This window comes from Poecilia formosa, unplaced genomic scaffold (genome assembly GCF_000485575.1).
Source record: "Poecilia formosa unplaced genomic scaffold, Poecilia_formosa-5.1.2 Scaffold114, whole genome shotgun sequence".
NCBI classification, from domain to species: domain Eukaryota; kingdom Metazoa; phylum Chordata; class Actinopteri; order Cyprinodontiformes; family Poeciliidae; genus Poecilia; species Poecilia formosa.
Window position 1 is genome coordinate 699,459 of NW_006800053.1, and position 20,947 is coordinate 720,405.

A 20,947-nucleotide genomic window follows, 5' to 3' on the forward strand; every position below is an offset into this window, starting at 1 on the left:
GTGAAACATATACTGAGATAAAAACTTGCTGATTCATTAGCTTAAGGCAGTGCAGGTATTAATAAGCACTGTGTCCATATTGTGTCTACCTACAGCAATATTTTTTTTATTCTTTATGCTGCGTTTCTGTTATTTCAGTACACAACAGCACAGGAACTTTATAGATAACCACCCAATGCAAAAAATAAAAAAATAAAAAAGTTTAAAGGAGGAAACTAACCATAAACTGCAGTTGCTTAGATTGATGTTAAGACAGATATAGAGCATGTTAGTCTTCGCTCATCTCTTGACTAGTTAGCTTCAGCCTTTGGGACCAACTAACTAATCGGGATTCATGTAGCAAAACATGCTGATGTCACATGCTAATGGTGGAGGTGCTAACAATAGTAAACACACAACATTTGTCAGCACCACAAGTTATCAGATCAGAATTTTGATCCATACAAAAGAAAGATAACCATGAGTGTCATCTATTGCATATTCTGCTTGTTACTTCATCTCAAAAGTCCTGACCTGTTTACGGGGGCTGTAATGCAGTTTTCACTCTCCTGTGTGTTTTCCATGTCTATTTTTTATTTTTATTTTTTATGTTTTGTATTCGCTAGATGTTTTAAACCTTATGGTCTTGTACTCTAAACTGGCTGCTTTTTTTTTTCCACATCTGTGCGCCTCGAGCCTCCTCTGTGGAAGATTTTCTGACCTTGCCTGTGAGGGAGAGAGTCTGAGTGTTTCTCAGCAGGCGTTCCTGTTGATTGGACAGGCCTGGCTGCCCGGCTTGTTGGCCCTGAGTATCGCGGCCCTCTTCATCTTGCCCCCTCTGCTCCCTCCCGTCGACTTAAAAAAAAAAAAAAAGTATTTGTTGTTGTTGTGGCTACCACGAGCCGCTCACGACGGGTTTGCTTGCGCCGACAAAGAGAAAAAGGGAGCCTGCGTGAAATCGTCAATGAAAAATAAAATGCAGCCTAAAAATTATCCTCCGTTAAGGCACTGTGATGCAGTTGCTATGGCAACTATGATAGAAATAGACGTGCATCTGCAAGGGAATGAAATGTATTGAACTGTTGGTTGGGAACCGGGAAGATGTTAGCCCGTGATTGACGGGTTAAGCATTTGGCTGAATGCGGACAGCAAGCGCCAACTGTTTGTGAATAAAAAAGATGGAGTCCGCCTTTCATCCGTATGCCGGTTCCACGTATGGACGCATGTTGTAGCTGTAAGAGGCTGCATGTATGACACACTGCAGTGTATTAAAAGTGCAGCACCACGGATCGGGGGGGCCACAGGGCACATCATTACGTTGGCTAGAGACGGTGCCTCGCTCACGGGCCCTGTGTGAGTGCAGATAAGCCAGGCTAGAGACAACACAATAAATTTAAACTAGGAGAAAGGTTTCTGTTTATTGCACCTCCGCTGTTGCAGTGGCAGTGGTAATGGACTGGGAGTTAATACATGCCTTAAAGTTTCCTTCAATTTGAGTAAACAAAGATTTTACATCCTTTAATGGAGATGAGGCTTGCAAACTTAAAGCTGCTACCTTGATATTTTTTTTAAATTCACTCTGCTAAGACCTTCCCCCCCTTTTCTCTGTGGTAACTACAGCCGGTTCACCACAACAGAGCCTGCATTGAATGCTAAGGCTAATTAGCATGGCCATCGATGCTAACAAGCCAATAAGTTGTTTCTCTGACATTAGCACATTAAGCAGCGCTAGCTAAGACCTTCCTTCTGGCTCTGATTGGTTGTTTCTGACCAATTAGCGCTCACGACATTGAACAAATATGCAAAAAACATGTTTTTGTATAAGCTACATACTGTAGCCTTGAGCAGGATGTGTGGGATAATTGGGGGGTGGTCCAGGTGCTTTTTCATTATATTGTATTTTGTAAAATCCTGCTGTATAAATTCATTCTTTATTCCATTTTTGGATTTGAGACCAGTCAGTCAATGGTCATTGTCAAAAATACCCATTTCCGATATGTTTCTGGGTCATCGGAGCCAGATTCTCATCTGCTATCCTTGCAAGCATCAACTGATCAGCTCCATTCTCTCGTGCCTCTTGTGATGTCATCGACTCAAATACAAAGCAGAATCAGACATATTCTTTCTTCTTCTTCTGTTAGCTTTCTATATGAAATGTGTCGGTGGAAATCGATTCCTTTTTCTTTTTATCGTCTCTAAAATATGTTAGACTTTATTTTTTTGTTGTTGCTATCTTTAAAAACCTCAAACCAGTACACAGTATTTTTCCCCTCACAAACGTTCTTCCATCTGTTGCCCTGCTCATTACAGACATAACCTTCTTTCATTGCTTTCACTCCTGACTCCTCTCTCCATATTGCCTTTGTACCCTGGTGCCTTCATCAGGCTAATTCACTTTCACTTGACATGAAATATGAACAAAGAAGCAGAGGAAGCAGCATGCTTATGCAAAAAAAAAAAAAAGACCAGAAAAAAAGACCAGAAAAAAAATCCATCTGTAAGCACTGATATAATCTGTAGATTTTGTGGCAGAAATACGCCAAGATCAATGAAAAAGCCAAAGCTTCACAGAAGGAGGGGAGGTGGAGGGATGTGATGGAGAGAGATGAGGGAGGGGGGTGTGCAGGAATATGACTGTGTATGCATTTTCAAGGCGGTCTTTCTGTTGCAAGAAGAAGAAGAAGAAAAAAAAACAGGAAAGCGAATATCTGGAGCTACTGATGGAGGAATGGAAGTGCATTTCCAGTGACGGGAAAGCAGGTCTGAAAAGTCTTCGCGCGTTGAAGGAGGCTTGAGGAAAGAGAAAGCGATGTGTTTCATTTTAGTTGGACATAGGTGGAAGCACCTCAGCGGTGTGTGAAAGGAGAGGGAGAGAGAGGGGAACAAGAGAGGGGAGGGGGCGGGGGTGTATGGACCTCGCTGGTTACGGGACCCACAGGCACCCCGATTGTGCTCCGCTCTCATCATTTCTGGAGGTGTAAGGACAAAAGGAAAAAGAAGAAGAAGAAGAAGAAGAAGAAAAGGCCCGGGTTCTGGCTGTCGTGACGGGGCCCCCGACTTCGCCGCCGCCGCCGCTTGGTTCGGGGTAGTCTGGGCTCGGAAGGCTGAGGGGGAAAAGCGGCGGAGCGGTCGACTCTAGGCTGGGGTTTCCTGCCACAGCAGCGGGATTGTCACAAAACAGCCTTTCACTCTTCGAGGGGCCTTGTATTGCTGCGTTTCCAGGTATGCCTTCAGAGTGTTAGCTAGCCCCGTCTCTCCGGCTGACTTGCCTTTCCTCCGGGGAATGTTTGCTGTGTTTATTTAGGGGAAAAAAATGTCAGACTGCGCGACGGCAGTTTTTTTAATTTTTTTATAACGCTGTAGTCACGGCAGGTCTCCTGTTGGGAGACGTTATTTCTGCTGCTAGCTAACCCATTTACTGAGAGGCTCTGGTGATTTCCGAGGGAGTAACATCTGCACCTAATCACCTCTCCCAAGTAGCTGCTCCTTTTTAGCCTGCTTTAACTGTACGTTTGTGTGCAATGGCCTTGTAATAACGTAATAAACACAAATAGACCGACTCAGAGATGCTATCGAGTGGTTCCATCTTAGCTAGCTCACAGTTTACGTGGCTAGCTCGCATATTTAATTGGAAATATCTGAGGTGTTTTAGCTAGGGCTAACCTGACAAGGCTAAAAGAGGCAGCAGCCCTACAAAGCTAATTGTAATGCGTATTCTTTGCTACCGGCTAATGTGTAGCTGCTACATCTGCAGTGTAAGAAGCCCCCCAAATGTGGTATTGATGGCAATATGACAAACCTTACAAACAAACCAGAGCTAACGCTGGCTCATTCTCTGCAATAACACTGCGTCTGCTTGCATCAATTAGGCAGCTCTGCTGATGATTGACTGGCTGACAGACTGCACTGAGACAGCCAGATTTATTTTTTAATTTTTTTTTATTGCTGCTGCACTGTTTTGTGGGTTTGAAATGCTGCCTGGTTTAGGGTTCCTAAACAGGAAGGGGAAACATGGATACGATTTGATTGTTATCCAATTCTTGAAATTTGGGAAAACGGGAACAGAAAATGGAAAAAAAATAGTTTGTTGCCTGTTCCATTGCCTTATTTGACACATAAAGGTACAAAAATAGGTTGATTTAATCATCCATCCATCATCATCAAACTTTTCCATCAATTCTCCCATTTTTTTCCGTTGATCATTCATCCACACCCACATGTTTATTATTTATCCCCTGTTCAATATCCATGCATCTATACATTCATCAGTTATTTGGGTTTATTTAGCCATAAATTTGAATGTATCTATTACTTTGCCATCCATTGACTTGTTTCTCAACCATCTTTATATAGATAATAAACATCCATCCATCAGTTCTGTCCATTATTTTTGTTATCCATCCGTCCTTCTGTTCATCGGCCATCTCTTCGCCCGTCAGTCCTTCAATCCATCCATCCAGCCGTCAGTCATACGCCAGTTTCTTGTTTTTGAAGGTTTTTCCCAAAATGAGGTGAGAACTTTGGGTTGAATAGATTAGTATAAACCCTGGATGTTGTGATCAATGAATAACTCCTCCAGAACTGCTGTCAAACGTAATCAAAACGAAGCGGTCCAAGTTGCAGCGCCGCTTTGATTGATTGGCTGTTGTCGCTCGGGGTCCCAGCCCTTCCTGGCCCTGTTTTACCACATGCTTTGCATTCAGCAGCACACTCATTACAGAGCGGCCTTTGTTTCAGAAGCCACGCGCAGTTGTTTTGGGGGGGACTATTAACACTTTTACAATGCAATTGAAGCAGATAAAGAGGCCCGTTCTCACAAATGGCAATTAAAGATACTGATCCCCACCACCCCACATGAAAGCTGGTGCGATCCTGGCTCCAGCTATCTCCCAAAACAACTAAAGAAGTCCCAGTATTGGACATGTGATAAGGACTTTTGTTTGCCTCGGATCTTTCACAAGGTTATTTGTTTACATAATAAAAGCGAGTGTTGTGGATGTGTTACTCTGTCGGCTAAAATGAATACCCCAGCTTTTTTTATTTTATTTATTTTTTTCCTTCTGTTTGCTGTAGGCCACGGGAGACGGCGAGAGCATGTATTGTTAAAGCAAGAACAGATGCAACGCTCTCACAGTGCATATTAAAATACGAGCAGGAATTTAATGCAGTGCTCATATTAAATTAAAATCCAGTGACGACTTGAATGGGTAATATAAGTGGCATGTGGTAATGCTCACATCATTGTTGCTTCAGCAAACACTGCGTCCCGTTATTGAGCCGAAATTATACGGCAGTGTAGTTGCAGCATCTTTAGCTGTATTTGATTGTTTATATTAAACAGATAAAGCTTCAGCAATAAAATAAACATCCCAAGCTGCAAGAGGGCTAAAAAAAAAATCATAAAATATTAATATAAATAAATAGTTTATTAAATGCATTATTGATACTTGTGGAGACACTCAAACCAGAGATTGGAATTGGCTAAAATTCCCTGAACAATTGGCTCTGATTGGGTGATTGTTGCACAGAAATTAGACACGCCCCCCTGTTATTAAACACATCAAAACCACCTTCTGAAGAGTTTTAAAGGCATGAGCCTCAACACTACATGTCAGATAAAGGTCTGGGATGGATGTTTTTATGCAAAAATGGGGTTAATTTTTGAATTCACACGTTTTCTGTTGAATTACAATAACAAACCTCTGTCGGTGAGCTAGCAGCCCCTTTTCTTATGTGCTATGGCTCAGAATCAGCAGGTCAGAGCTCAATGAAGTCCAAAAATCTGAATCGGATAAAAATGATCAACGCGCTGACTAAAATCTCTTGTTTTGTGATGCATATTAGAATATTGCTCAAGTTCTGTTTAATTGAAAATTGAGAATGTTACACTTCCTTATTCCTTTGACGTTTCTTGTTTCATTTGTTTTCCAGGCCAACATCTGATGGAAACGTGAATGCCGTATTGTGTGGGGATTTACTGAAAACCCAAACTGGAATTGATGGAATCTGAAGTGGAATAAATGGATTACCCTGTTTGGGAAAACTGCTGCCGTGGAACTATTTGAAGTTAAATGACGGTTGACGAAGAACAGCAAATTGAATGCTGAAGGCGGCCGGGAGAGCACGGAGAGGAGTCTGAACACACGCAAAAAACAAAACAATAAAAGAGTACCACAAAAGGGACCAAATGCATCGACCGCCAAATGAGTGCAAAGATAATTTTATCTGGCACCCAACAGCTGGCTAGACTATCCATGGAGACTTTGCTTTTTGGAATGATTGATGAGGATCACTGTTTAGACTTCTTGATTCTCTCCGGGTGGGTTTTGTGTCACACAGGTGTGAGTCAAATCCACAGACAGTCGCACACAAGAAGGAGCTAAAGGATCACTGCAACAGAGCAACTTGCGTGTGTCTTTTGAGACTTTTTGTTTCTGAAGTTTTGAATTTTTACTTTCGGATTGGAAAGCCTGTGGAGTTTATCCGTATGAAGAAAACCCCTGCTGGCCATGTGGAAGTCCATGATATTTCTTTCGCTGTGCCAAACGAATTTTGCTTTTTGCAAGTGAACTAATGCATCTCTGTATATCTCCCGAAAGCTTTGGAGATTAGCAAGCAACCAACAGTCGCGCTGAACATGAACTGTTTTTCGGGGTTTCAGAGCTTCACCGGTCACTGATAAAACTACCAAGAGTTCCACAAATAACCCCAGAGGAGGAGATTTCGACATCTTTGATATAAATGTATAGTTTTTACCTTTTCTTGTTTTCCTGCCAGGCTGTTGACTCTCTTCATGGTTCCTGCCATAAGCCTGCCAGTTTTTCAGTCTGAAGCATTCCCTTCTATTTACACTCGCAGATTTTTTCCTTTTTTAAATCTGAATTTGGGGGTTAAAAAATGCAGAATTTCTCCAACAGCCCCGCTCCACCCTCAATCCCTCCTGGATTCAGCGGGAGGAGCGTGGGTGGACCGCCATATCCCCCTCAGCCAGTGGAGCCTCAGATCTCTCCGAGGATGATGGAAGATTACGTCGGGATGCAGCAGCAGAGCCTTCACAGAGGCCACCACCACCCGAGCCAAGCCAGCCACATGCTTGCATATGGTGTGAGGAACAGAGGAGCTCTGGAGCCTCCACCAACACAGGGTAACGTCCACGCCGGTAACAATAACAACCCCTACAGGAAGGAGGCTATGGAGTTTTATTTTTCAATGGGTGGAAAAGACAGACACAGGAGGGGAGGGATGGGCTATGGGGGAAGTTTTGGTTACCCCGGCATCGATGGACATATACCTCACCAGTATCGACATCCTGGATCCAGTTCTGCTACATCGTCTGGCCTGATGTCGCCATACCCAGTGGATTATGGCTCTAGCGCCGGTTCAGGGGGCGCTGCTGGAGCCTTCTCTCCTTCCCATCAGTACAGTATGAGTCAGAACCCTGTGATGCAGTCAGTTCCAGGCTCTCAAATGCAACAGCGCCAACATGGGCAGAGCTTTCCTTCTGTCCACCAGGCACAGCAGCAAAGAAGCTACCCACACTCCGGGCACAGGATGACCCCACAGTACCATTACTCTCCACAGGGGGGAGCATCCACAGGGTCATCTGGAATGTACAGCCCACCTCCGCAGAGATATGTGGATGGAGCTGCAAACAGCAGCTTTGATCCTAAAGTCAACAGTTCCCCAAGTGTCAACACTAGCTCCAATTCAGTCTCTAGTACAGGCACTGCTAATAACGTGGGCCCTGTGGAGAATGTTCAGCAGAGCTATCCAGCTTCAAATTATTCTGGATACCTCCCCCAGTCTCATTCACTCCACAAGCAAGCCACGCTACAGCACAGAAACTCGCAGCACAGTTTAGGGGTTGGTTATGACGGTTCTCTGAAAATGGCTCACCAGGGTCCGTCTGCAGGCGGCATTTTTGCAAAACATCATCAAGCCTCCAACCCAAGTATAGCTCAACCATCCTCCCAAGAAATAGCCAAATCCCCTATGCATTCTAATGCGCAGCAAACTCAAATGAACCAAAACTTTAGCCCGATATCAAACCCCTCCCCTGCTGCCTCTGCAGTTCATTCCCCAAGCTGTAGCTCTTCTCCTTCCCCTCTAATGGGGGTCTCTGAGGCACTTGGGAACACCTCAAATCACGGCCCTCCCATGTCGAGCGCCCGTAGCGGCCATGGCCACGGCAGGTTACTGCAGACCGCACCTCAGTTGAGTCCCACGCCCAACTCGAATAGCAGCATCAGTAGTTGCGGCAGCAGTGGCAGCCACAAAGCTCACAACCTGAGTGCAGTTGGGGGGAGCAGCCTACCTCCAGTGGGTCGAAATAAAATGAGCCAGGGATCCCGAGAGGAAGGCTCCTCTGTTTATTCCACTTCCTCCCTTGACAGAATGCAGGATGCCGGCCTGAACAGTCTCAATGCCTTGAGCTCCCAAGTAGCCAATTTACCGAACACAGTTCAGCACATGCTCCTCACTGACACGGTGTTCTCGCACAAGAAGAGAGACGGCGGGCAAGCACCACACGCGGTGCACTGCGTGCCCCCATCGCAACCCAGGAGCCGGAATTTAAGTGCAGCCTCGAGCAGCAGCACAGTCAAAGACGTCAGAGCTGGTGACGGGGCAGAGGAAGACTCAACTCTGCTGCCCGTCGGAGCGCCGTCTGGGACCAAAGTGGAGCGAGAGGAGCAGCTGGCTGAGGGGGAGCGGGGGAGAGCGAGGCAGGTGAGTGGTGCGAGCACTGGGTCTGAAGTTACGAGCTATAATCCAACCCAAACACAACCTGGACAGGCATGTAATGTTAAAATACTCATCCCTGAATCACATTCAAAAGAAGCAGCAGAAACTAAAACAAAAGAAAGTAACATTCCTTCATCAGCAGCATCTCCATCCTCTGAAGGTAGTCTAACTTTACATTCAGCACCACCAGTTTCCTCATCCCCCTCCTTCTCCTCCTCCTCCTCCAATATTCCTCCTGCCACAACACAGAATTGTGTCCCAGAAACTGGTTTGGCATATAATGACCACAGAGGTGGGGAAATTAAAAAGGAAAGTGAAGCAGCAGCTGAGAAAACACAGAAGGTCAGCAGCCAAATGCAACAAGATGGAGGAGTGAGTGCAAAAAATGGCCAGGAAAAGAAAAGCATGTTGCACTCAGAGTCCAAGTCGCACAGTAACAAGGAGGAAGAAAAACAGGCATTAGAGGAGCAGCAAAACGTCAGTAGCGTTGGTGTGATTGTTTCAAGTCACACTGACAAAAGTAAACATCCCCAAGACAACTGTGTGGAAGAGAGAATGTCACTCTCTTATTTAAAAGAGGCAAACAGTCATAATGGGGAGGAAGGTGTAGATCTTAGTCTGTATTCGTCCCATCATCAAAAGTCAAACAGTGGGAGGTCTCCGAATCCACTCCAGACTGCTTCCCATAAATACAGCTACCCAGAATCAACATATGGCTCAGATTTGTCCATGAAAAACAGAGTGAGGGCCGGCACAGGCTCTGTAATGGAAACAAACCCCAGATTTTTTGGGTACCAGCACTTGCAAGTCAGTTACGGTCATGTGCATCCAAAAGATGGGTCCAGTTCTGGGGTTGAGACGCTAGTGAAGAGAGGTCATGGGGCGGGGTCTAAAGCTCAGGATGAGAACTCACAGATGCAGCAATTCCCGAGTCTCCTGCAAGAAGTTCTACAGGGTTACAATTTAGACAGACGCTATGGTAGACCGGAGCAGACGTTCCCTGCACGTCATCAAGCCCCACAGCAGTTTCCATCTAGACATTCACTTGACATCACTGAGGGTTTGTCTTACTCGGCTCAAATTGGAAAGACCACAAATCAGAAACTCGGAAGTGATCCGGATTTTACCACAGATACTCAGTCCTTAGTAAAGTCAGAGGTCTCCAATGCTAAGATTGTTCAAAATGCTGAAAAACCTGACATGGGCTTGTCCCAGAGCCATTTAGCACAGACTGCAGATTCCCAGCAGCCCCCAGCTAAACACATCAACTTATCTGACTTCTCTATGCCGCAGAGAAAAACATTATCTAACGTACAAGAGCTGCTTTTGCAAGAGCCGGAACCGTTAACTCTCACTTCTCAAACCGAGCCCCAGAAATCAGGATCCACATTAGCTCCGTCGGAACGGCGATCAGTCATCTGCGACGTGTCGCCAAACCGACGCAGCACACCAGAGCGGGAAAGGGAGGGGGGGAAAGAAAAGGAACGGGAGAAAAGTCAGAGTGCAGCCTCGGTGATCCAACAACCATTTTCTTCTCCGGCTGCACCAAGTGATCTCAGTAAAAAGGATGTTGTAGAAAAACAAGTGAAAATGGAAATGGTGCCCAAAGAGTCTGGAAATTCACAAAATGAGAATAATGGCAGTCAATCTGAAGCGGAGTATCATTCTAAACCTCCTCATTTGTCAAGTGGGGTGAGTGCTGACCCCTACAGGCGCGGCACTGTCGATATAACCCCCATGCCCTCTCACCCTGTGAGCATGACTGCTTTGACCTCACCAACAAGGCATCACTCATATCTTCATGGAGTCGATCTTTCGTCCAGCAGCAGTGGTACATTTCCTTACCGATATGGAGACTCGAGAGAAGACAACTTGATGTCACGGAGTAATCTGCATTTTCCCTCTCACCATCCCTTTCATCATTTACCTCCTCAGTCTCAAACTACCAGTAAACTTCAAATGTATCCCCACCCACGTGGCCCCCCTCACCCTCCTCACGACATGAGTGAGTGGGTAAAAGCCATAAACAGGCCTCCGAAGGAGATGATGATGATGCAGCATGGATCTTCTCCTGGGAGACACAAGGCTAACCAGTCAGAGCAGAGACAGCGATTGATCCCACCGGCTGACATGCAAGTTGAACACACGAGCAAAACTCAGTCAGTGCATCATCAAACTCCTTACTATGATATGAAAATATGGGAGTCAACACATCCTGGGAGAGAGGGAACTCGGATGATGGAGGGAGATGCCTACTATAGAGCCCCACCTCCTCCTCCTCCGCTTCCTGGCCCCCCTCCTCTAGCTTCACACAGTCACGTTCCGACACAAGTGACTCACAGCCACAATGCTGCCAAATCCGAAGTATCCAGAGTAGCTACAGAGGAGACCAAACACACCTGTCCACCTCCCCCAACCATCTCTAAGCCTCCTTCGGAAACAAACACCACTCAGCCACAGCGTCCGACAAAAACCGGAGGTTCCGGAGACACAAATCCCCTGATTTTAAGAAGAAGGGTTCGCTCTTTCATATCTCCCATTCCTGCAAAAAGACTGTTCCAGGACGCACCTCAGCAGAGAGCCGCTACAAACTCTCATCACTCCCCTGGAGCTCAGTCCGAGCCCAGCCATCACAACGACGATGACTCATCCACCACAGAGGTGCCATGTCCTCGGCTCTCCTCCCCACAGCCAGGTGAGAACAGCTTCCTACAACCGCTGTCTCCTTCAGGTGGTAACACCAAGGTTTTGGCTGCCAGAAAAGGACGAGGCTTGAAACTGGAGGCAATAGTGCAGAAAATTACCCCAAATATTAAAAAGCCAGCCGCCCCTACCGATGATGATTCAAATCATTACCCCGGTTTCTTGCACTCAGACATCCCGGCGTTTAATGAGTCACAGGATCAGGACTTGGCACATTTCCCCAGGGTTGCAGGAGGGGAGGATAGTTACATGGATGAAAGTCACTCATTAAACAACATGATTCCATTTAGAGGAGTTGATGAAACCGGGCCTTTACCCACATCTTCCTTCCCATGTGAATCCCATCAATCGTCTCAAGTCAAGCAGCAAGACTTTGACTTTGGTTTAGGGGCCACCGTGACGTCTGCATCAGGTGATAAGGAAGACTTTGCTTTGCTCGGTCCATTACCTCCTCCCCCACCTCTTCCCCGCCCAGTCCAGGGCTCTCCGCCTCCGTCTTCGTCCGCCCTGTCGGACATTCAGCATTTTACAAACACATACCAGCAGCTTGAGACTCGAAGGGGAGAGCAGTCTGCTGCTAACCTCCTTCGACAGAAACTCCAAGAATCTGGCATGGGATTTGAGGATTACCCTGGCAGCGACTACTATGGGACCACCCCGCCCCACCAAGGCCACATGCTGAACAGACAACATCAGATGTCCTCTGGAAGGTCCAGTCTGTCGCCGACAGACTCAAAGCCGTTGGAGAATGTTGTGCCCAAGGGCTATTTCCCATCTGGCAAGAAGAAGGGCAGGCCCGTTGGAAGCGTGAATAAGCAAAAACGGGCTCAAACCCAAGTCCCGGTGCAGGTCCAGGCTCAAATCCAACCACAGAGCACAGCTCTAAGTGTTCCTCCAGTTCCAACCACTCCACCCCCTCCAACCCCAGCGCCTGCCTCCACCCCACCAGCAGCACAAACTCCCAGCAGCACATCAACCCCTACTATACCCACTCTGTCAGAAAATGCAAACACTCCCCCAATAGCACCCCCTGTTCTGACCCAGGTGGTGAAAGCCGACGTAGAGAGTGAGGACACGCAGCCAGAGATTGAGGCGAAACAGGTGCGACGCAGACGCAGAGGCGTGAAAGTCGACGGGGAGGCACTGGAGGCGAGGGGGCGGCAGAGGAGGAGGAGGAGAGCACCGGTACCTGCGGCACCACCCATGTCTAAAGACGAGCCAGATGCACCTCTGGGGGCAACGGGGAGTCTCAGCACAAACAGAGGTTGCCCAGATCCAAATAGAAAAGGCCTGTTTATTCCTCACATCCATGTGGAGAAAAAAATACCTGAGATCGGAGCTGTGTGCACTATTGTCAATGCCGAGGACGACAAAATGAAAGGAGAGCGCAGTGCAGCGGGAGGAAAAGCAGGAGGTGTTGGAATTGATTCGCTCCTGACCTCAGCGCTTTCCTCCCAGTTATCTCGGAGAGACAGAGAGTTGGAGAAAAGGGAGACGGATGAGGTGGAAACCACGCTTCAGTCGGGCAAAGCACTTCCTTCATCTGGCTATGTCGTTACAGGGTCTGTGATCACAGAGACCAATCACTCCGGGCGCCTGCTATGCTGCCTGTGCCAGAAATGGGCAAACTACAAACATCTCGGAGATCTCTACGGGCCATACTATCCGGCTGAATACGCCGCAAAGCTCCCCAAGAACCAGCCCCAGATCAGACAGTGTCAGCCCTCTACGGGCCCAAACAAAGCCGGACCAAATTTAGACACGAACGCTTTGAATACACTTCAAGTCACACCAACACGGCTCGCTCAATTCAACAGGCCCTCATCTGAGAGCGACAGTTTCTGCTCAAACCCAGCAGAGAGAACTGCCTTCACAGCCCCGACAGAGGAGATGATGATGATGTATATGCCCGGAAAGCTCAGCAACAAAACACCTTTGACTTGGGAGAAAAGCCCCGATCTGCGACCTATCCCTGAGCTTAAAAGAGAGCCAGACCTTGAAGACGACCAACAGCAGCAACAGGCACAGCAGCAGCAGCAGCAGCAGCAGCAGCAGCAGCAGCCGCAGCCGCAGCAGCAGCAGCAGCAGCAGCAGCAGCTGACAGACGACACTCAGCAGCGACCGCAGCACAGGAAGCTGACCTCACATCCCCGCTTTAAAAGGCGACACAAGTCCAACGAGGACTCTCCTCGGATGGTCCCATCTAACAGTAAGGCCTCCCTGCCCTTTCAGCCCCCTCCGCCTGCCTTGGACTCCCTGGGGCCCTTGGCACAACTCGCACAGCTGCCACAGATGCCCATGGACCCAGAGGAGCTGTGGGTGCATGAAGGATGTATAGTGTGGACAAGTGGAGTGTACCTCGTCAATGGGAGGCTGTACGGCCTACAAGAGGCACTAGATGGAGCCAGAGAAACTGTGAGTATCAGTTGTGTTTGTCCTTTTTTGCTGTATCTCACAGGTTGCTTATTGTGAAGTCGTCAAAGTTTACTTAAAATGGCACATTTACAAGAATCTCAAGTGACCAAAATGCTTCATAACAATCACATCATCATAGGTAGATGAAGGATAAAAACAAAAAAATAAAATATACAATAATATTTTAGTCAAGCTTATATCTAAATTGTATCTTTTTCTCTTTGTTTTTCCTCTTGAGAGGTGGGTTTATGTCCAAATCAATCATTTTGCTTATTAAAATGGGGTCAGTATTGGATTTTTTTACTACATTTTTGGCCTCTAGATAATTTAAAATAATTTTTTTACTTTTTTGAAAAATTGAATTTAGATTCCAAATAAACAAATCAGTGGCACAGTTTTTTATATTTAAAAGTGTGTGTTAAAAAACAAACAAACTAAAAAATAAATAAATAAAAGAATCAAATTACAAACGGTGGTTTACAGAATCTGTATTTTCTGGTGTGAATACCAGACATGACAATCCGTGTAATCATTTTCACTCTATTACCTTATCCTATTTTAAAAAACAAATCCACAATCTGATGTAGGTTATATAAAAACTCATTAGGAGAAGCAAAGAAAAATTGTAAAGTCCTTGAGAGAGGTTTGCTACTGCTACTATTGTGCAAATACTGTGTGTTAAATAAACATTAACACAAAGTGTGTGTTAAATAATTAGGAGAGAGATACTTTTACAACTTAATGAGACATTTTTGTTTTTTGTTTAGAAATTCTCTCCAGACACTGAAAGAAAAAACAGCTCCTATAAATGAAAACCACTGCTTGCTTCTATAAATGTTATTGGTGCTAAAATAGAGCAGATTTGTTGTAGAAGATTTTTGGGACATACAGATCATAAAACCCAACTATGGTAAATGTTTCTTTTACTCTGACAATGTTAATAGAACTAGTGGTGTACCGATAAATTGTCTGAAGTCTCCCTGATTTTCTTCATTTTGGTGGTTTTGCAATCGAACAGTTTTACATGTGAAACCGATCTTATCCATCAACCTTTGCTGCCTCCTCAAATATCTGAAAATCAGCCACTGTCCTCTTTTGCTCTGCCGTGAGAGACTGCTGATTAACAGTTGTCACCCCTCTGTTGCCAACGTAGCTCCTGTGGCACTATATTTAGGAACTTTTCAAACAAACAAAAATAAAATGCTATCGGCAAACCAGACATTTTAAAGATTGTCATCGGCCATCAAACTGCAATCGGTGCGCCGCTATTTAGAACTAATGGAAAATGTCAAAACTTCAGGCTGGAAAAGTAATAAAGCATATTTATAGCAACCCTAATGTTATATCAAGTATGAGCTTTGTTAAAAACTGTTGGTGACTTGCCAGTTTTATCATTGTGGTTTATTCACCAGAGCTGCTCGTTCTGCGAGATGGTTGGCTCGACGCTGGGCTGCTACAGTAAAGGCTGCACTCTCCGCTACCACTACCTGTGTGCTATTGAAGCAGGTGAGGAGGTGCATGAAATGCAGCCAGTCTGCTGTTTTCTTCAGCACCATTGTTTTTTATTTTTTCCCCCATTAATTTTTGGCATCCCTTTGTCTTTTCCTCAGACTGTTCTCTGAATGAAGATAACTTCTCGCTGAGGTGTCCGAAGCACAAGGTAAAGAAGGAGAGGTTCGTTTTTTTTCTGCCTTGTTCACTAAACTGTTTATTAGAATATTCCCACACGTGGAAAACTGTCGTAACCTTTTCTGTTTTTTTTTTTCCTCCCCATTAATCCAGTTTACCCAGAGCATCCGGCCAGCCAAGCCAGTGTATGTGGAGCAGTCAGAGAGAGGCTGAGGGCAACTGGGAGAAGGAAGAGCCGGATTTGGGGAGCTGTAAGTCAACACTAACTTTGCACCTGATCTTTTTAATTTTTTATTTTTTGCAGATACAGATCGTGGCTCAGATCTAAGCGCAAACAGAAAGTTAGTCATCTCCAATAAGTTGTATTTAAAAATGATAAATTCTCTGTTTTCTCAGATTTTTGCATGATTTACTTAAAAGCGCAGCTTAGCCCTTTAAGGTCGATGTCCGCTCGCTGGGGCGGCCGTGACGCATTCAAAAGGCTACTGTAACAAAAATGGCAGCATGCTGAGTGTTCATTTCACCTCGGGTGGACAGCATGGACTTTAAACTTTATAAAAGCAGTGTTTTTATAGTATCTTTGTTTTTTATTTACTTCCAAATGAAATCAGATTTATGATCAATCATGTTCGCCATGATCATGTGTACATTTTTCGCATTTGCTGCTCATTCGGTGAACGTCTTGTGACCAGAAAGTGCTTGAATGCAACATGACACCCATTTTTTTCGATTTCACCAAATGCAGCACGTTTCTAAAACAACCAATGGAAAAGTTTTTGTCAGAATGCTGGCATGGTAGAGTGAGAGACGTGGTGAGAGAGGCTCTGGAGAGAGTTTTGGAAACGGGAAGAGAACGGAGCGCAGTGACGTTTGGGTTTTACTAGGAACGTTTTCGGTGAGTTTTTTGGACTAAAAGTGTGTTTAGTTAGAGTTTGTGAGTTTGTGTGCAGAACCACGACCTTAGACGGTTAACTAGCCTTTGTGACAGCCACAGTAGGGCCATCTGCGTGGGTGACAGAGAGACAGAAACCCGAGGAAACGATTATTCTTCCTGAAACTTGGAAAATTAAAAAGAATCACCTTCCTCAGTCTGAAAAAAAACAAACTGTTTTCATCCAACCTTTAATTTCGTCCTATGGGTAAGAAAACCCAAAGTTAAGAAATATTTGTACCGCAAATTTGTTATGCCTAAAAATCCCTTTAAAATCATGTAACTTCTGATTAGGAACCCATGACTTCCTGTTGCTCTGAGGTACAGACATGACGTGAAACAGAGACTCATTTCTTTAACCAGCGACCACTTGGATGTTTGTCTCGCCGCCATGCAGAGTGAGGAATGTACAGAAGTAAAAGAAACCTCCAAAGCTCGCTGCTGCTGAACTGCATCTTGGCATCTTGGAGTCACCACATCTCCATAGCAACGATCAGATGATATCTAAATACCAAAATGAGTGTTGCGAGGAAAAATCCTTTTCCGTCACAAACATAAACATGGGGAGTTCGAGTGGAACTCTGTGGTTTGGTAAGATGAGACTAAAATTGAGCTTTTTAATAAACAATCCAAACGATCCAAAAATATGGAAATCCCTTCATGCCTAGTGTTGAGCATGGTGGAAGATCTCTGACGTTGTCCTGTTTCTCTTCAACGGGCCGGGAAACATGATCCGAGTGAAACTTGTCATAAAATCGTACATTTTCACACGTCACGGGGTTAAAGCACACAGCATGCTTCCATATTTGTTGGAAAAGAGAGAGAGATTTTTTTCTTTCAAGGCTTCAAAGACATCTTTTTCCAGGGTGCCAATAAATATGTTAGTATTTCCTCATTATTGCTGATTTTTTTCATTATCTTAGACTGGTTCATACCGGAGGTGCACTGAGCACTGTTGTTATCGGGCCGATATTTAAACACATTCTAGATTGAGTATTGGTGACAATGTGCCAGATCCACAAGGGTAAATCTATCGAACGCTTTGTGCTCTGAGCGACATCATGCTTTATTTATTTTACGTTATATTTACTATTCCTAATTGCACTTTCTGAACCATTTGAAAGAAGGTTTGTTGCAGTTTATTGTTTGAATGTTTGACCAAGGTAGTTAGCCTGTTCTTTATTAATTTCACATTGGTCGCTCTGCTCCTAATTGGACTGACTGAGCAAATTAAAGTTCTTTTGTTTTTACATGTTTGACCAAACTCATGGAGCAATTGGTCTATTTCAATGTGCTGCACTGGTGCAGAGTTACCAAATAAATTAGTAGATTCAGGACATCTCTGTCTGTGATTAAAAAGGAAAATACGTTGTTTTGTTTTTTTTTTGTTGTTGTTTTTTTTGTAAATTCAGCACTGTTTTTCTGTATCGGATTGGGTTTCAGCCGATACTGAACCTCAGATGTCTGTATTGGTATCAGAAGTGAAAAAAGCAATGAGCTAAACGATGTCATTTAGCTCATCGCTGCATGAGCCACACTCTTATTTATCCTCCTCACCTTCGTAGCGGTACTCCTGTCGCTTGCTGTCACTTCCTCCCCCTCACATTCAAACCAACCAGTCTCCATGGCAACCAATCCACATACAGTACAGCTCACATTTCTGTCTGTTTATGTAAGTTTTATGAAGCCAACGTACAGCTCAGGCTTTGTCATCGGGCCGTATCCCTTTGCGTTTCTTTCAGTTTTACCTCTGAAAGTTTAAAGTGTTCATTCCTCTCTTGAATGTTTTCGCATCATACAACAGCCACAAACCTTAATGATTTCTGATTAAAGGTGACAGAGCAACAGAGAGTGGTGCATATTTGTGAACTGGAAGGGAAAGGGCTCACGTAGTTTTTGGTGAGCGTCAGCATTCGGCTCCCTCAAGGCAGTCGTTTGTATCGCTCAGCTTTCTAAAACGTTTGGAAACGTTTGCCTATTCCTTCCTGTGTAGATCTCAAGCTCAGTTAGGCTCAGTGGAAAACATCTAACGAAGACCAATTTTCTTTTAAAGTCTTGCCGCGGGTCCAGGTTGGATTCAGGAGTAGATTTTAACTGTTGCACTTTTAACATCAACCTGAGTTTTCTTTGATCTAAACAAGTGTTTCCCAACCTTTTATTTTTTTTTCTATTTGCTCCCCATCCACAACCTACAAAAAAAAGTAAATTCTGGGTAAAACAGTTGAGATATTTTCTTTTTACACTCTACTTAGAGCTTTCATCTGTCTGTCTCGAGATCAGATGTCAGGACATACCAGCTGTTAAAGGCTTGTTTTCCTTTTTCTGCAATAAACTGCTAACTTTTTCTTTCTGAATGAAGTAGAAATCAAGTTTTATTTTATCATTATTGTTATTTTCCGTCCTAAGAGCGATGGTTCTAATTCCACAAACTTCAGATTTGTTTTTGTAGCATGGTGACATTGGAGGGCGCTGTGTAGAAACATTGCGATTGACAATTATTGTTTCTCCTCGCAGGGTACCTCGGACAGTAGGACACCGGGGGGAAATGTGAAGAGAACGGACTGGGATTCGTCGAGGAGAACGACTAAAGGGAATGTACAATTTCTCAAGCTGAATCAGCATTACTTAACATTTACAGGACAACGGAGAAAACAAACCATTTTTACCAGAATCATCGCTCTTTACTCAAAAGCAGAAACAACACAGAGGAACTTAGCTGAGAAAAAAACAAAAACACAACGGTAAAAAAAACAAAAAACAAAAAAACAACAAACAACAGTGATGGAAGCGGGGACGAAATGAGGCGTCGAGACCGACGGAGAGATTTCGCTGTAAAGAACAAAAAGAGACAAGCTTCTTCTCTAGGCTCGCTTTGATTTTTCCAGACAACCTAAAGTGTTAAACTCTTGCTTATCATTTTCTGCATCATCATTTACCTTTTTATCTTTTCGTTTGCTTTGACGAGATGTAGCGAGAGCAAGTTGGGTGTCGAAACCCAAAGAAACAAACAAAAAAAAAAAAGAAAAGGATGATCTGGGAGAGTTGGTGTCATTTTACCCAGTTTAGCGTTTTTTTATGTTATGGTATTAGGATGATCGCAGTTATTACTTTAATCCTCATTATTTTGTATCCTCATCAGTATTTACTTATGACAACAAAATGGATGTACGCCGCTTTATATTCAATCAACGTCTGAGTTGGAATTTTTATTTTTTTATACTTTTCTGTCGCTTTTCCTGGAGAAGGAAAGAGCCGGAGCGTCTGATGTCTGGAATGTCAGGGTCAAGTTTGCCACAAAGACATTATTGCCTTGGAGAATGGACATCTGTTGCCTTTAAGAAAAAAACAAAACAAAAAAAAAAAAACAAGTTGTGAATGAGCGAGTGATGTGTGCGCGCGCGTGGGACGGGACGGGGTGGGTGGTGGGGAAAATGCCGATATCTGGGTCTTTGATTCCATTTTTTTGGTCCTTTTTGAAAAGTGTTCTTATTTTTCATCACAGGGGTTTTTACGGTACAGATAGTATTCATTAAAAAGAGAAAAAAAATCAGATGGACAGTCTTATTTTTCAAGAACAAAACGTTCATAATGTGCAAAGAGAGAGAGAGAGAGACTTGTAAGAGGACGAGATGACACTATGGACTGAGGCTTGTTTGCCGTCTCTAACCGGGAGGACGCATGAAGGACAAACAGGGAGCTTTTTCCTCGTACGCTGGCGAAACGTTCAAAGTCGAGATGGACCTGAAGTGTTTGGACGCGCGTTGCCACGTGACCGACCAACCGAGCGTTTCTGTCCCGGTCAAAGTGAGCCTGAACCAAGTACTTTGGAGAGAGGTCTCCCACTTGAGTGAAGCAGCGGCAAATGAAGCCGGAAGATGCAAAATCCATTGCCATCAGATTTCAAAGTGAGTCATACATGGTGTTGTCTTTATTACTTTTTATTGTTATTCTTGTACAAATCAAACGAAAAAAAAAGGTCATACTGAAAGACAGTTACACTATCAAAACCATGCTGTATTAGAAACCTGTCAATATGTATATGAATTATGAATACACTTAAAAATGCTTCAACTTTGTTTCAGCCTTCTTCATCAGATTTGTGCTGTTTTTTTTCTCTCTCCCTCTTTATTTTTCGTTTCCCCTTCATGTCTTTCAATGTTTCCAGCTGACAGGGAGGGTCTGTTTCACACGGTTACACCCTCCATAGAAGATCTGACAAGCGCACCATTGAGTCCAAAACCTGTTGGGGCAGGCCTAGGATGGGCATTCACCAAAGGTTTCAGGCAATAATTAAACAGCCCTGCACTGACAGATTTATTCAAAGAAAGAAAACAATCATAGGGCTTGAGAAACCGTGACGGGGCTTAAGTTTAACGCTCACTGTGATTGTTTCCCAAACTGGCAGGATGATGCAAATAATCCGGAAACAATACTACGAGGACGACACGGCAGATGCAGCAGAAAAGCCGTGTTTTCCTGTTTTTTTGTTGCTGTTTTTGTTACTACAAAACCTGTTTTATGTAACAGGTTTTACATAAAACGTGTAGT

General features: G+C 44.4%; 1 protein-coding gene across 2 annotated transcripts; it reads left to right on the top strand.

The window, feature by feature from the left end:
• The first annotated feature begins 2,598 nt into the window (after positions 1-2,598).
• On the top strand, positions 2,599-20,470 carry tcf20 (transcription factor 20). 2 transcript variants are annotated; one of them, XM_007560270.2, is made up of 6 exons: positions 2,599-3,201; positions 5,911-13,839; positions 15,252-15,345; positions 15,450-15,513; positions 15,622-15,719; positions 18,914-20,470. In XM_007560270.2, exons 2-6 carry the CDS (start codon positions 6,877-6,879, stop codon positions 18,928-18,930), a joined length of 7,236 nt encoding a protein of 2,411 aa, XP_007560332.1. In that variant the 5' UTR covers positions 2,599-3,201; positions 5,911-6,876; the 3' UTR covers positions 18,931-20,470. The 2 variants fall into 2 exon arrangements, with proteins under 2 accessions (XP_007560332.1, XP_007560333.1); XM_007560271.2 differs by having other exon boundaries at positions 15,450-15,499.
• The last annotated feature ends 477 nt before the right edge of the window (positions 20,471-20,947 follow it).

Excerpts from the sequence above, each read along its gene's own strand:
- tcf20 (XM_007560270.2), top strand. The coding sequence starts at position 6,877 with ATGCAGAATTTCTCCAACAGCCCCGCTCCACCCTCAATCCCTCCTGGA. Across the intron at positions 13,840-15,251 it reads TAGATGGAGCCAGAGAAACT|AGCTGCTCGTTCTGCGAGAT; the intron begins GTGAGTATCAGT and ends TTTATTCACCAG. Across the intron at positions 15,346-15,449 it reads CCTGTGTGCTATTGAAGCAG|ACTGTTCTCTGAATGAAGAT; the intron begins GTGAGGAGGTGC and ends TCTTTTCCTCAG.